This window comes from Delphinapterus leucas, chromosome 4, assembly GCF_059928025.1.
Source record: "Delphinapterus leucas isolate spDelLeu-1000000601 "Yukka" chromosome 4, BTC_Dleu_Yukka2, whole genome shotgun sequence".
Taxonomy (NCBI): domain Eukaryota; kingdom Metazoa; phylum Chordata; class Mammalia; order Artiodactyla; family Monodontidae; genus Delphinapterus; species Delphinapterus leucas.
In genome coordinates, this window is record NC_143132.1 from 69,097,636 (window position 1) to 69,115,266 (window position 17,631).

At 39.7% G+C, this 17,631-nt stretch overlaps 1 protein-coding gene across 4 annotated transcripts in view; it reads right to left on the minus strand.

The window, feature by feature from the left end:
- The window catches only part of HACD2 (3-hydroxyacyl-CoA dehydratase 2), an 89,873-nt gene that overhangs the window by 13,492 nt on the left and 58,750 nt on the right, over window positions 1–17,631 (minus strand). For all 4 annotated transcript variants that reach the window (XR_016393000.1, XM_022567262.2, XM_089910599.1 and 1 more), the window contains one exon: window positions 15,266–15,354. Coding sequence is in view for 3 of the 4 variants with exons in the window: in XM_022567262.2 (XP_022422970.1) it covers window positions 15,266–15,354 (89 nt within the window). In the remaining variant the exon portion in view is untranslated. The remainder of the gene's footprint in view (window positions 1–15,265; window positions 15,355–17,631) is intronic.

Here is a 17,631-nt window from a genome sequence, read left to right on the forward strand (position 1 = left end):
AGTGCCTTAGAGGCATGAATCTCATCGTGAAGATCCCACCCTCACGACCTCATCTAAACCTAACCACCTACCAAACGCCCCCACTCCAAATACCCTAACACTGGGGGACTGAGGGTTTCCACGTATGAATTTTGGGGGACACAATTCAGTCCAAAGCATCGTTTCAGACCAGGTGTTGGCAAACTTTTCCTGAAAAGGGCTAAACAGCAAATATTTTAGGCTCTGTGCCATGTGCGGCCTTAGTCAGGTATTCTTTTTTGTTGTTTTCTTATACCCTTTTAAAAATGTAAAAACCATCACAAATTGCAGGCTACATGTAGCCCACAAGTCAACCCTGTTTTAGATTCATTTGACACCAACTTTCCCTGTCTGTTAACCTCTACAAATATCATTCTTCAGCCTTCCTTTGGCAGACTCTGTGTGTGTGCGGGGTGTGTGTGTGTGTGTGTGTGTGTGTGTGTATGTGTTGTGTTTTGCTGGGGGGTGGGGGAGGCAATATATCTATAACCAAAGGACGCTATGGAAAAAGTAGTCTTAAAAGAATACATACAGGCAAGTTTTTCATGTCATGTCATCTTAAAATCTTAGTAATCTCCTTATGTTTGTGATAAAATATATATAACTTAAAATTTACCATTTTAATCATTTTTAAGTGTATATTTCAGTGGCATTAAGTACATTCACCATGCTGTGCAACTCTCACCACCATCCATTTCCAAACTTTTTCATCACCCCAGACTCTGTACCCATTAAATAATATCTCTCCATTTCTCCCTCCCTCTAGCCCTTGGTAACCACTACTCTACTTTTAGTCTTTAAGGACTTGTTCATTTCACAACACTGTAAATCAACTATACTTCAATTAAAAAAAAAAAAAAGAACTTGCTCATTCTAGGTACCTCAATTAAATGGAATCATGCAATGTGTCCTTCTCTGTGTGGCTTCTTTTATTTAGCATAATGTTTTCAAGGTTTAGCTGTGTTGTAGCATGTATCAGAATTTCCCTCCTGTTAAAGATTGAATATTATATTGTACGTAAATACCACATTTTGTTTACTGATTCAACTATTGATGAACATTTGCATTGCTTCCACCTTCTGGCTATTGGAATAACGCTGCTGTGAACATGGATGTACAAATATCTATTTGAGTACCTGTTTTCAATTCTTTTGGGTATACCTAGGAGTGGAATTGTTAGATCATATGGTAATTCAATGTTTAGCTTTTTGAGGAACTACCAAACTGTTTTCCACATTGGCTGCACCGTTTTACATTCCTACCAACTGTGCAGAAAGGTTCCAATTTCTTCACATCTTCACCAACACTTGTTATTTTCCTTTTTTCTTCCTGACAGTAGCATCCTAATGAGTATGAAGTGGCATCTCGTCGTGGTTTTGATATGCATTTCCCTAATGACTAGAGATGTTGAGCATTTTTTCATGTGCTTGTTGGTCATATGTGTATCTTCTTTAGACTGATGGGTCTAAAGAGATCTGACAACTCACTGTATATATGGCAACAACCATGTTTCTCCTTTCCCTGTGTATCCTAGTGCTTAGCACAATACCTGGAGCATAGAAGATACTTAGTAAATATGTGCCATCCAGAAAGGGAAAAAAAAGGACACTTAGTTTAGACAGTTAGTGAAATCTGAATGAGGCCTGCGGATGGGACCATAGTATTGTATCAGTTTTGGCTTCCAGACTGGAGGGTTGTTATGCAGGTGATGTAGGAGAGTGTATGAAACATGTACTTGGGTGACAGGACGTCATGTACAGCTTGCTCTCAAGGTTCAGAAAAAAACGAATGATAACGGGTAGATAAATATAGAGGAACAGGTGACAGGAACAGGAACAAATGTAGTAAAATGTCAGTAGTCGGGGAATCTGAATGAAGGAAACATGAGAGTTCTCTGTACTGCTCTAGTTCAAATTTTCTGTAAATTTGAAATTACTTCTAAAGAAATTATTTTAAAATATCACCTGAGAACTAAGCAACCACTTTGAAGACATAATTAGAAGCAAACAAGATCATCTGGTTTCTATAAATTGCTTCTGATATGAAGCCTCTAAATCTGCTGGACGAGGCGGGCTACATAACCATAAAAGAAGATATAAGAACATTTATAACAAAAACTACCAATAAGAGCACACTTGAGAAGGAACAACAGGTTTAATGCTGATCCTAAATCTGTATCGACATTACTATTGTCTTACACTGTAAGTACCCCAAGGGCAGGTCCAAAAACTTGCTTTGAAAAGGGGTTAGCTTACTTAAAAAGCAAAATCAGACTTTCAATAAATGCTTTAGATTAGGATAATAATGATGATTAAGATAATGATAACTCCCATTTAGCAGGGCTAATTATTCCTTAAGTATGGTAAAAGTAATTATGTCTAAAATTTCACCAGCTAACTGTGAAACCATTTTAATAAGTATAAAAGAATTCATTCCTATGTGAAGTCAATTATATCTCTTTTAAAAGTCAATTATATCTCTGCTTCAGGACAGAGAATTCAACACGGTTGTGTAGAAATTTGTCACTAAAACTTTGGGAAAAGATTAGGTTACATTATAGCTAATATGTACCTAACATTTATTGAGCATTTACTAAGTGCCAGGCACTGTTCTAAATGCTTTATATGTATTAACATATTGCACCCCCAAGACCACCCCATGAGGAGGAACAACAGGGCCTGGGAGACTAGAACAGCTCCTCAGGAGCTAAGACAGCTGGGCAGCGGGAGCGTGACATGGTGCCAGCACCCTGTCTTTCCCGCCTTGTCAGTTATCCCACTCTGCCGTACTGCTCAGTTCTGCTCCTGAGCAAGCCCTGTAAGGGCAGCACCTGTGACTTCTCCTTCCCATGCTTCCTAGTGCTTAGCACAATACTGGAGCAGAGAAGGTACTGAATGAGTATTCTGACCCATCTGCAGCCTGGCCTGCATGTTCTCTGCTTCTCTGCCTTGGTTGGAACAGCCTTGGGTGAGGAGGGCAGCTCCCCAGGGAGGGTGAGGCCACAGGGCTGCTGCCTGGATGGTGACGCCAGCAGAAGGTTTGGGCTGGAGCACTGGACAATTCTGACGACAATCCTGGTCCTTTCCATAACTTTCTGAAGCTTTTTTGAATAAAAATGTAACTCAGTTATCTGCTTAAAAGGAATGTCATCCTTGACAAGAAGTTGAAATGTAATAAATATTGAAATGTAATGAATATTGAAATAATATTGAAATGAAATGTAATAAATATGTGGTGGTTTAAAAAAAAAAAAGATGTCTGGATTAGCGTCTTTTCACATGGCAGTTTCATGTGTAAAGTGTCCTTCATGATTTAGTGTTTATTAAAAATCCATGATAGGGTACATGGTAAACAAACCAGAAAATAATATTCCTTTTCTATGGAAAATGCAAGTTATATATTAATATTCTTCCCCTTTAAAGGAGAAAAAAATGTGCATCTACATAGATTTTTCTTAACCTACAATGACAAAGGGAACTGGTTAAAAAATTATTTCAATTACAACACAATAACTAAGGACTAGTTTTTGATATAGATGATGGCCTAGTTAAACGTTTTGGCCTACGAAAACAAGTCTTGGTCATGAAATTAACTTTTCTGAACATGCAATGAGAAAAATGTATAAGCATGCGGTAAACAAGCAATGCATGATCAATTCTATATTTATGACAGACATGCAGGTCTGAATGCTAATATGTTCCCATTAGTCCAACTTTAATGCTATTATCTGCTCAGCCCATTTCCTGGGAAACATGAAGGAAGAGCGGCAGGATCCTACCACTAGCCTCTTCTCCAATCATTGCAACTCTTGAATTAAACAGGCCTCCAGGCTTCCAGGCTGCATATCCTTCTCTCTCCCAGCCTCAGCTTCCTCATATGGAAACTGAGGCAATATCTGCCTTTGCATGGTTGACGTGAGGTCAGAAAAACCTATCAAATACTTAGTAAAATGCTAGCCATTTAATATACAGCAGTTATTACTATTATTCCATGAAAGAAAAATTCAATTCAACAAATCTGTATTACGTTTCTACTATCTATGCTAGCCACTGCTGGGACCCAGTACAGGTTGGTGGCTGCCTCTTAGGCTTAATTAATTACCAAGATGATATTTTGTTTGTTGTTGTTTTGCTTCCTGTTGGTAAGTGTTAAAGGCATTAGCCTGTACCAACTCTGGGATGTCTAAGGATCTCACCAGCTGCTAGCCTTTCCCAATGATCTTCCTGAGTTCTGTTTCATTTTCTCACCTCCAAAGAGCACATTATTAACTGAAAAGTTTTCATGCAACTATTTCCTTCAACCAAACTCAAACAGGAGGACTGCATCAGAATGGGGTCATAATTAGTCCCACCTTGATCATATATACCCAATACAGTCTGAGTATTCTACGAAGCAACAGTCCTTTAACTACAGCAAGACAGCCCGAGAACAGTATTCCCAGCAGTAGGTTACTGTGGCCGCATAGGGAGAGCTGGGGCATACTCACCCCACTGTCCGCCCCAGACCTCTAAATGTATCATCCTAGTGTGCCTACCCAACACTCTAGGGGGGACAGGATTGATCATTGTCAGAAATGTAACTGACATGGTCAAAAGAACATGAAATTGGCAATATACACTGTGAAATGTCAAGGTTCTTTTGTTCTATGATGGTTTAAGAATTGCAAAAATGTCAGTAAGACAGAAAATAAAAACAAAGGCCCCAATGAAAACAAACAAAGAAAAAAAACCCCAAAGGCTATGAATACCATCTCCTGGAGCATAAATATTAAAACAATGTCCCATGATCCTGGTCCACAGATATTTTGAGTTTGTACAGTGCTTTAAAAAATAGTTGAGCCAGTTTTTTAAGTTAGAGATTTTACATTAAAAAAAAAATCTGTATTTCTGCTTTTTCTTAAAAGAGCGACTGCATAACACTCGATCGATTTGCCAATCACTAGCTGAGGTGAGCACGGCCTTTCTTCTGAGATGATGTACACCCTCTAGTCATCATATTCTCCTTGAACTTTCCTTTAACACCCACCTGTGGGACAGACATCTAGTGCCAACTGATAAGCTCTGCTACAGATGGCAAAGTGCTACACAAATGTAACATGACTATTTGAGAAACTCCGAAGTTTTAAAAGCTATTAAGTAGTATATAAAAACTTGGTTAATTTGATTAGTTTTTACACTTGAAGCTCTCAACATACACTTCTTTGAAGCAGTAACCTCAATAAAAGATTCCCTAAACTTGACCTAAAAAGACAGCACCAATGCAGAAGGCAAAAAAGATGCATGATTATCGACTTTTTGGTTATCCTGGTAATTTTTTTGCCAGAGAAAAATATAGTAAAGGGGAGAAGATGCAATAGAAACGATTATGGCGGCAATTTAGAGAAAAGACAAGTTAAAAGCCTTTAATGCATCAAGCCTAATAATTAGCCTCCTCCCTCCCTTCCAAATGCAAGCACACCCTCAGCATGCTTCCACACACAACCACACATGTGTACCAAGTCACGTCTTACAAGTTCCCAAAGCGCACCAGGGTCACTTCAGACTGGAAAAGGGTCCTCTCTCTGGAAAATGCAGACGACTTAGTAATATGCTTTATTTTATCCATGATGCATCACAGCTTTTAAATGAGAGCTTCTTGACTATATAGGGCTTCTTGATATGGATAGGTAAAAAAGGTTATTGAACCCTCTTCCCAGAAGCAATAGAAATACACTTCATATATATTTCACAGGAGCAGGGGGATAGGGATGATTTCTTCAGGTTCCCCTGTCATCTTCAAGATTCCCACTGAGACCAGTTACCTGCTGCATTCACTGTGCAGGTCAACTGTCAGGAGACTGAATGTACTGGTATTCTTGTCAATTTATATATTTTTAATTAAGTTACCTGATTCTCCATATTTATGCTGAAAATACACTTATACTGAAAAAAGCTACAGCATATAAAGGACCGATTTGGCAAAGGAGCAGATAATTTAAGAGACAGTTCCTCCTCCTACATATTAAAAAAGTTTTCCAATGAATATTTATCAATGCTTTAAAAATGCCACTCATTGTACCGTGGAGCACAGCTGTTTAAAAGCAGTTTATAGCTAATAATTTTTAACTTTCCTTGACTTTGCTGACATATGTTAGCAATGCTCACGATGTATGCCACCAGCTCACTTTTACAGTGTGAAATGAGAATCTCTGAGCTCACTGGGATAATAATGTTGACTATATTTCTATGGTATCTTTGAACTCAAATGGGAGAGAAAAGGCCTGTGAAATGGTTTTCAACAAAGGCAAATGTGGGACATGTTATCATGGTGAACCCACTGCAAAGGCCAAACTGCAGGTCTCTCAAAGGTAGGATCTATATGGCCTCCTGCCTCACCAGTTAATCAACTGCTACCTCTGCAAAAGATAAGAATACCATCCACACTGTTTCCCACACCTGCAATCAGGATTTTTATGACAATTTAATCTAGAGTACCAAACAAAAAGTCCCCAGATTTAAAGAACACAGCATACCAAGTATACCACATACATTTCCTTTGGCTACTTTTTTTTTTTTTTTTTTTTATTCGGGCCTCTCACTGTCGTGGCCTCTTCCGTTGCGGAGCACAGGCTCCGGATGCGCAGGCTCAGCGGCCATGGCCCACGGGCCCAGCCGCTCCACGGCATGTGGGATCTTCCCGGACCGGGGCACGAACCCGTGTCCCCTGCATCGGCAGGCGGACTCCCAACCACTGCGCCACCAGGAAAGCCCTACTTTTTTTTTTTTTTTAAATCACACAGTCATGCACATATGAGATAAAATATATGGACTGAAATAAAGAGAATGGTAAATAATATTACACTGAACAACTACAGCTACACTGTCCGATACAGTAAACTCCAGTCACATGTGGCTATTTAAAATTAAATTACATTAAAATTCAGTTCCTCATTCACTCTAACTTCATTTCAAGGGTTCAGTGTGTGTTCACATACAACTAGTAGTTACTATATCGAACAGCACAGACACAGGACATTTCTGCCATTACCAAAAGTTCCTTTGTATAGTCCTGGGACAGAGGAAATATCCAAAAGAAAAATGCTGGTAACCAACACGTTTCTATCACTACATGGGACCAGAAAGTTACCCTTTTTGGCTTGAAATAAACATCTGAATTCACTTCACTTTCAAACCATGGATGAAAACTGGTTTGAGTGTCAAATTCACTTATTGGTAACTCTCTACTGACAGTACAACTTGACAGCACACTTCTATGACACAGGCTTACTTCCCTGCATTATTTATTCTTCAACTCAAGCTGATGACATATAACCAAAGCTGAAACCACTTAGGCTCCCAGCCTGTAAATCTCATCTCAGGTGCTTCTTTGGGAAACTACTATTTTACACGCAAGGTAACCTTTTTTTTTCTTTCATCATTCTCATTCCTATTCCATGACAGTTTCCTAGTGCCAAAAGTCAAACATCTTTGTTAATCTCAGGACTCCAAGTATCCAGATTTGGCTCTAAACAGGCTTCCTACTATTTCTAAGTAGCAGCAATTACATATAGTAAGATACTACCCAATAGTATGAAAATGTCTTATGCTTGAAGAGGATTCATTCCAACAATGAGCTTCTGTGTCAGAAATTCCATTATCAGAAACAGAAGGAAAAAAAATTAGGAGGAAAGTAGGAGACACCACTGATACATCCAGAACGTCAATTAAATGGGGGAGAAGCGTTTCAGCATAATATTTTAAAAGACTAACTGAACTGTAAATGCACTGGGAAACCCAAGATCTGGTAGTTCTGGGGCAGAGGGAAAGGAAGAAGCCAATAGTGCTCAGGCCTGAAAGGCCTGGCCACCTGCAGGGCAGTCTGGACTGGGCAGGCTGGGGCAGGTCTGGCTTTGAGTCCCAGAGGAACCTCATAGAGTGGGGCACTTTCCTTTGGAGCTGACAGGTCAGGCCCTGGCCCTTCCTGCCCTGAATGACATTCCCCCAAATGAAGATAACCGTGCAGTCTTCCAGGGAGTTTGTCTGGTTTAACTGCTCCCTCTCGTGCCAGAATTGAGGAATGGGAATGGATGATGTCAGATTTAGCCCTTGGGGTAAGAAAGCAAAAGAAAAGGTCCAGAGAAACTTCAAGTGTGAGGGTGTTTGTGGGGCAGGGTCACCGATGGAGGAGGGTGCAGTGGAGGAGAGCCGAGAGGAGAAAAAGATTAACATTAAACACAAATGAAACTGATTTCCTGATTTTGCTGGGCCTGGAACCTATTCAACTATTAACTGACAAAGGGAGGCTATGTTCTTGTAGGATGTAGTGGTAACACTCACTTGTATGGTTTAAGATGTTTTATTTTACTTTAAACACAACTGACTTAATTATCAAAGAACAGAGTATAATACATTTTGAACAAAGGAATGCCACTGAAGTTTTCCAAGGACTACAAAAGAACTAAGACAATGGGAGAAAGATGCAACATGGAACATCAGAAGTGAGCCTACACTGAACCCAAAAGGATCTAAATATTTTGCAATATTTTGCAATAAAATTTTTATACATGGTTCAAGAAAATGTTGAAAAGGGACAGAAAAACAGACAACCTGATTTTGCCAAAATCACCTATGCTAAATATATTCAATGTCAAAGTGAACCATCCAGCCCTGGGAAAAGTAACAATATCTTTAAGTGTCCATTATTAACAGATGCGGAAGTGGCATTAAAGTACTGCTACAACTGTCTTGGAGTTCTCTAAAGTCTGACAGTGTCTGATTAGCAATCAAATAATGAGGTTTCCCACCTTTAGGAGAGGTGCTAATTTTAAAAGTGAAGGTGATGCAAATCCACCTACAGAAATATTTAAAATAGAAAGTAAGGGAACAGATGGAGTAGGGTGGAGAACTTTAGACATTTAGCACTCAAGGGGCCAAAAGATACTGAATGTCTCCCAATGTCCTTTGCTAACTGAGATGGAACGTCACTGTGGAAATGGCCTGGGCTAGAAGACAGTGGCGTGGCTTCTGGTCCAAGAACAGTACCCAAGGAGGGAACAACGTGCCCCACATGCAGCCTCTCAGCTCCTCATCTGAATGATATGGATAAGAAGGTGCCCTTCCTGCCTAACCGAAAGCCCATGTTCATGGATGGCCGTTAGGGACAAGGAGCACGTGCAGCCACAGGAAACACGCTAACAAGAGAAGCAACCTCAAGAGGCAGCAAGAGCATGAGCGCACCACGAGCCCAGCTGGAGGACCGAGCGGAGAAGGAAAACCTATAATGCAGCACAACAGGAAAAGGATCATGGAGTATCCTCCAGGAAAACAATTGTGGAGTATCGGGGATATCACTGTACTTAGTCCTTTAGCTTCCACAAGAGTGAAAAAGGAGAGGAAAAGAGGAAGAAAAAAAAAACCTGTGTGGCATCTATGAAGGAAGTAGCAATCCTTCTGAAGTGAAACTGCTTTATAAGGAGTTTCAGAAGCTGCTCAGCAAAAAACTGCATGCTAGAGACCTTGATTTCTAAACACTGCTGCCTTGTTTTCATGTATTCCCCTCAGTTAATCTCCACAAAAACTCTGTGAAATGAGCAGGACAGATACCAGTATTACCATGTCACAGATGAGAAAAACAAGGCTCAGAAAGTTGAAGTGCTTTGTCCTAAGCCACAGGGTAAGTGTTGAAGTGCACACTCACCCACTCCTCATGAAAATTATGGCTGTTAAGCCTCCATGTTCTAGAATACTGAATTTGACTTACCTAGAAAATAACAAAAGTGTCCAAGGAAGATGACATTTCTTGAGAAAACCGAAGAAGAGAGATGTTTGTGCAGTATTTCCTTGGGTGGAAACGATAACAATCTACCTGGAATAATATATGATCTACTTGGTGGCGTTGGCCAGGCAACAAGAAGCACCTGCCCAGGATGGAGCCCTTCCCTCCAACTCGCCCCCCAAACAAATGATGCTTTAGCTTCTTTAATGCCATGGTTTCAAATCTGCCTCTGACTTCAAGGTGGGCCCCTCAAGCTTCCTCTTACATGCAAGTGAGCCTCAGCTCCACAGACACTAGATTTTGGAGAAGGCACCAGAAACTCCACAGTCCCTCCACTTAGCTAGGTAAGGGAACTCCAGGCTTTCATTCTCTAAGAATGAGACTATGGCTCTCAGATTTGGGACAGAGATGGTGAAATTTGGTTAGGTCTCGAGGAAACTAAGCAGAAGTGGGAAGTAAAATCAAGAAAAAAGAAGGGCAAATAAAATTACAGCACAACACTACAGTTTCTTAGAGCATTTCTCAAACCTTAGAATTCATCAAATTATCCAAGGAGCTTAATAACAGTGATGGCTCTCTGTCTCCACTCCCCAAAATTCTTTATCAAATGTGGGGTGGGACCTGGAAAGTGCATTTTTAAGAAGCTTTCTGGTAATTCTGTTCCAAATAGTCCATAAACCCCAGTATGAAAAATAGTCTTGGAACTTTCATGGAGAAAGGCCAATTAATTGGAGAGATTTAATCACAGTGTCCTAAAATGAGCACTAAAAAACCAGAGAAGCACATGGGCAAAGCGTTGCAGACAAGCACCCAGGGCCTACAATTGATGTGTACATTTCACATGTAACCGATCTGAGTGGAGAATCCTATGCATGTGGTATGACAGAACCGCTGAAGAGGAAAAGTGCTTCTGGGTCTGAGATGGGGGTTTTCAACTCCACACGGGATAAAGAAAGTATGGTTAGCACACAAAAATAAGGATGTGTTTACATCACATTTCTAACCGGTGAGAGCAAGTTCTGATGCAGTGGGAAGACTGTGAATTCAGAAGTCTGCTTTTCAACTCTGCCATTTGACAGACAGTCATTTGCCTCTCTAGCTTCCAAACTTTAAATGGAGACTACAACCTACCTCAAGAGACAGTTGTCAAGAGTGGATAATTATAACATATTTTAATAAAGCCCTCTGTAAACTGTAATGCATCAAACAACAACAAACAGCATAATGATATCTTTATCATAACTGGAGGTTACTAACTTTCTTAAACACTGATGGCAAGCTTTTTGTAGGCATCTTGCTGAGAAGTTAGCAGAGACGGCAGATTAAGTGTTACAGAGCCCAGTGGCGTGCCAGAAAGAAGTGGGAAACAGCTGACTGGTGAAATCAGGAGAATTTACGGAGCATTCCAAAGGAATGTGGGCAAACATCCTTTTCTCCAATGGTGGCAAAGGGTGAGGAAGAAAGAAGAGAAGGCTCAGCACTCCAGAGTATAGTCTATTTTACACAAATTACCGCTGGTAAGGTGTTGAAGGTGTTTGTTGCACTTAGGCTAAAGTCACAGCGAGAGCCCAGCAACTTCTTACTCAACAGCTGCCCATGCCCTGGGACTTCTGCTCCAAGAACATGGCGATCTTACACTAAGAACTCCGGAGAGGATGTGTGTGGGCTTCTCCAAAGAGGGCTGGGCCAGGAAAAGGGACAGTGGCCTACCTGTGTATCCAGGAATCTGGGGCTTGGCTTAGCTACTTTTGGACAAGGAAGAATATGTGCCCTGTGGACTTGTCTGTTTCTGAAGGGGGGTCATAGTGAGGGACAGAAGGTGGCATCTCCCACTGCAATTCACTCTGAAAAATGTCAATCTTTTTTCAGTTCAATGAGGAGACAAAGACACAGACCCAAACGGAGGGTGAGGGGAACAAATGCGCATAGAGGACTGATGTGGCAGTAGCAGTGGGCAGCCTGGCTAAGGAATGGGAAAGAAGCCAGTTCAGTTCTGGAGGTCAGGTGGGAAAACTGGAAAGGAAACAGGTTAGCTAGAATTTCTGATTCCCTCCTGTACCCCTCAAACCCTATGTCCCACCCTGAGCTTGTCTGTTTTATCAGAAGTTTTACTTTGCTTATATAAAAAGTCCTTCTAAAAGGAAAGAAGTGGGAAGGTTATTTGCTCTGTTAGGTCAAGAAAAAGCTTTTGAGCATAGAGACATTTTTTCTTTAATATCCTGCTCATCAAGGTGTCCTGCTAGTGATGGTGGGTCCTTATACATCATAAAAGAAAACCATCTGATCACCTTTTAGTTCTATGATATACCTGGTGACATCTACGTGACTAGCATTCCATGCAGTAAAGAATTATAATGACAAGTAAGGATGCATGTCCTAAAGGGCGTCTTAAAAGAAAATATACCTCAAATATGAAAAAAGTAGTATCTAGTCTTAAAAGGTATACAGGCTATACCTCAGTACATCATGTACAATTACAGAAAACAGGGGAATTAGCATAGAAAATATAAGCAGGCCAGAGAGGGTGGAACAAGAGTCCAAATCCAAACGTAATGCTATGGAAATGAAGAACCTGTGTCCACTTTAGAGGGAAATATGATGTAAAAACAAACTGAGAATGAAAGCAGAGTACTGTGAAAAGGAGTTGAACATTACTATGAGAAAATGATATGTATTTTATGAAGCAGTTATTTCTGAGGTCAATTTCCCTATGCATTGGTTATGTGATTCCCACCATTAAAATAAACAAAGCTGGATATAAAGAAAATACAGATATTTTAAAGATGTTTCAGTAAAACAGAAGAATGGAAGTTTAACAGGGAAGCCATATGTAACGTTGTATATAACAAACTGAATTATAGCTAACACGAAACTCTACGGCAGGAAAAACAGCCTTTGGCCAAGAGAAGGGGGTGAGGAACAGGTCACAGACAGCAGACTGGCCTCTGAAACGCCACAGCAACAGCTATTAGCTATTAGCAACTTGGGGTGGGCCAGGAGGGAATCTACTGCCATAAACAAAACGATGAATGGGTTCTTTTCAAAGAAAAGGGGAATGAGGAGAAAAGAAGTGTGATCTTGGAACAGCAAATACTATTTACGTGAGAAAGGAGTAAGTCAATTAATCAATAGGGTATATGTGAAAAGAAGAGGACCCAAGGGGTGACAGAAAGACAATAAAATTTACTACATTCCTAAGAAAATGATATGTTAACAATAGTAGAAATTGGGTAAGTTTGGTTGCAGAGAAACCATTATGAATATGCAAATCTAACAAGCATATAACTTAAATTACTGTAAGGCTCAAATATGACACTACCTGTGAAACCATCTGTTAAATGTCAAGTCTGTGCATCTGTCAGGCAGGAGGTTACTGAGGGCAATGGCCAGGTCAACATAGCTGTAATCCACAGAGACATTTAATAGCTTTCTAATCCAAGCTGTCTTCCTGCTCTGCAGGAAATCCTGGCAAATGTCGGTAACAGCAATATGGTAACAACTGCTTAACTTGAACTGTAATCATTTTTGATTTACCTGTCTACCACCCCGTTTGCCAGAAGTGCTAATAAGCAGAGGAGTGGTTTTTTTTTTTTTTTTTTGCGGTAGGCGGGCCTCTCACTGTTGTGGCCTCTCCCATTGCAGAGCACAGGCTCCGGACGCGCAGGCTCAGCGGCCATGGCTCACGGGCCCAGCCGCTCCGCGGCATATGGGATCCTCCTGGACCAGGGCACAAACCCGCGTCCCCTGCATCGGCAGGCGGACTCCCAACCACTGCGTCACCAGGGAAGCCCGAAGAGTGGTTACTGAAGCAGAGGAGAGGAGAAGCAGAGGTCATGAACAACCCATCACCTGGAGCATTAGCTCCTGGACACCTAGGGTCTGACTCTACTGGCAAACTGATTAAACACTCCAGAGTTGAAAACACTCTATCTTCATTTAATTATCGAAAGTACATAATTACCTGTTTAAGAATATAAATGAGTTACTATTAGGAAGAAAGTTTAAGTCACTTAAGACTATTGGGAAATTAAAAATTTGGGTTGCTGGTTAAAATGGAAAGGACAGAGTGTATACACAAAAGTAAAGGAGGAAGAAATACAGGTTAAAAATGATTTATAGAAAGAACTTTGAAACCAATGTAAACAATAACTTTTCCTTACTCCAGAAACAAGAATGAGGTCAAGGGGCAATATGCTACATTAGGATTTACTTGCCTGTTTTTGACTTTTTTTTTTGTTTTAAGAAATGTGATTACTCTAAAAAGTGATCATGTAAAAGTATGAGATTGTTTTACATTCTTCCTACACAGAAAGTGTAGACAGACATCTTCAATGAGTGAAAGAGCTTAAAAGAAAAAGTCTGTGAATCTATAACAGAAACAATAACTTAGCTTAGTCAATTTTGCTTAAAAACTCATTACCTATGTGCATTTTTCTGTATGTATATCATACACCAATAACAAGTTAAAAAAATCATTAGTTAAAATACAAATGAAACTAAGTAAATTCTGAAAAGCAAAATGTTTTGACAGGGATTTCAGAGTAATAGAAGACAAAGAAAAAACCAGAATAATGCTAACGGATTAGCACATTTCATGAGGCTAAAGAACCCAATAATGCTGGTGATAAGTTACTGAGACTGGAAAACTGAAAACTGAATCTTCCTGGTGGCTACAGGTACTCTTCCTCACGATGACATTAGCAAGTAATAATTGACTTTTAAAAAGCCAAAAACATACTAGAAAACAATTCTCTTCCCTGATACCAGAAAATGAAAGCTTAGTTGTGGATTTACACCCATGGTAAATCCCTCCAGTTCTTACAAGAAGCATCCCTGGGCCTGCCTGGGTATCCACACCCCCAGACCCCCAGCAGAGGGTATCCACCACCCCATATCCACAGCAGAGGGTATCCACCACCCCAGATCCCCAGCAGAGGGTATCCACCACCCCAGACCCCCAGCAGAGGGTATCCACAGATCCCTGGGCCTGCCCAGGTATCCACCACCCCAGACCTCCCAGAACCACTAGACTCAGCACACTTGGGAATTCCATTAACCCTGGTGGGCTGGGTGGAAACAAGTTTGTTTCTCCTGGTCCTACAAAGATTGGACTGTTCTGGGAATGCATTAATGTCTCTCACTTCCACAACGGTCCCACTACAAGGATGACGATGTCCAGAGTTTATGGTGCTGGATCCAAACAAGAAAGCAGAAAAATATAACTGAGGTGCAGACCACATCCATACCAGCCAAATCTCCAAGGGAACTGAGATTTCAGGACTTTGTGTAATAAGCCTTCTCTTTACAACACTGCATATTTGGGGTATGTTTCCCACTAGTAACCCAATTCCTACAGTACAAGGGATTTTTATCTGGGCTATACTGATATGACCTGGAGTTCCATCTTTAGCCATAACACACATGTGAGAAAGAAAAGTTGACTAACGTTTGTTAAAGCTGATAGTATTTTATTTTTGTCAACTTAAACACTTACCTCTTTGACGCTATGTGTTACTGCCCATATTAAAAAAACTCTTGACATCACCTGGAAAGAAGTCAGGACAACAGAAGATGGAACAATTCCTGAAAGAAATTTTAGGATGGGTAAATAAATGTACTGTACTAGTTTCAAAATGTAATAGATTTTCTAAAACATCCAAATTTTAACGTTTAAAGCCAAAACTATCATGAGCAACTGAAACTTATCTGCATTGCTATATAGACTATGTTTTTCTATGTAGTCAATATTAAAACTTTTTTCCTCCCTCAAAACAATAAAATTGTTAATGGCAATAGCAAACCACAGAATCTAGGTACCTTTCGTAGGTCTTTCAAAACCACTTATACAGGTAGAGAAAATAAAACCGCTGCTTAACCTTTAAAATTAGACATTGAAAGTTCCTTTTACAATACGCGTTTCAAAAATGAACAGGCAACTATGGAAGGAAAATCAGTGGTATTTGTGTCACTGGAATATTGGAAGCTCCTGGATATCAGACTTGATATGATATACTATCTAATGGTTAAATTGGCATCTTTTATAACCCACTTGAAGATTCTGCCAACAAGTGGACAAAATCAAAGTTTATATACCATTTCTTCTTACCTTGTTCTTAACAGTAAGCATTGGTACAATTATCTTCACAATGTTCTCAAGTTATAACACTGGAATCATGTTTAGTTATTTCAGATAATCATCAAGTTCTACTAAGTTTACATTTCTCTGGCTTCTCCCTTCAGTTCCTACAACCACAATCTAGAGACCAGCCACCACCATTATATAAAATTCTTCCCTCCTTTAATTCGTCTTAAACCCAGCAATAAGTCATTATCTGAAAACATTCTCCTATCTTTGTTAAATTTACACTGGCAAGGAACTGCTACAAAAATAAAATCTGGAAGCAGAATTATGGGTATGCAGTCCAGTAGCCTCTCCACCATTTCTCACTGGTCTTACTGCTACCAGCAACTAGACTTAACAACTTTCTGGACCTGTCAAGTTGCACGTGGGCAACTCCACACCTGCCAGGAACCCCTCATCACGGGTTGTAAATTCTTCTTCCGCTTTAAAACTAACCTCATCTACAATACATTCAGTGATGACTATCCCTGATCAATTTTCATTCTTCTAAGCCCTCTAAAATACACTCAGACTTCTAAACATTTATACAGTTGGACAAACTACAACTTGCCAAAAGACCACGTGCAAATCATATAAAGCTCTATAGGTATGGCTATGAAAGAAAATTATATCTTAGAATGAGTTTTAAAGAAGATCTGGGCTTTGAAGAGGTAGGATTTGGTTCTCAAAAGCAAGTAAAATGGACATGTCAAGCACAATGCTTGGCATATAAAGATGCTCAATAAACCTTTGTAGAATGAATAAAAGAAAAATATAAATGTATGGACATATAAATCAATGGAATAGAACTGGGAGTCCAGAAATAAACCCTCACATTTACAGTCACTTGATTTTCAACAAGGGTGCCAAGACAAGTCAATGGAAAAATATTTATTTTTCAACAAATGGTGCTGGGACAATTGGATATCTACATGCCAAAGAATGGAGCTGGGATACTTTCTTACACCATATATAAAAAGTTACTCAAGATGGATCAAAGACCTAAATGTAAGAGGTAAAATTATAAAACTCTTGGAATAGAGTTATTTACATAGATGTAAATTTTGTGACCTTGGATTAGGCAATGGTTTATTAGATATGATACCGAAAACACAAGGAAAAAAAAAGGGCTTTATCAAAATTAAAAACTTATGTGCTTCAAAGGACACCATCAAGAAAGTGAAAAGAAAACCCCCAGGTAGGAGAAAATATCTACAAATATATATAATAAGGAAATATATAAAGAACTCATAATTCAACAATAAAAAAAACTACCCCATCTAAAAATGGCAAAGAATTTCAATAGACATTTTTCCAAAGAAAATATGCAAATGGTCAATAAGCACGTGAAAAGGTGCTCAGCATCATTAGGGAAATGCAAATTCAAATCATAATGAGATACACTTCACGCCCACTATCATTAAAAAGACAGATGATAACAAGTGGAGATGTGGAGAAGCTGGGATCCTCATGCATTGCTGATTGGATTAGAAAATGGTGCAGACACTCTAGAAAACAGTCTGCCTCAAAATGTTAAATACAGAATTACCCTATGACCCAGCAATTCCACTCCTAGGAATATATATACCCAAGAGAAATGAAAACATATGCTCACAGAAAAACTTGTACATGAATGTTTGTGGTGGTATTCATATTAGCCAAAAAGTGGAAATATTAAAAATGTCCATCAACAGATGAATGGATAAATAAAATGTGGCAAAGCCATATAATGGGACATT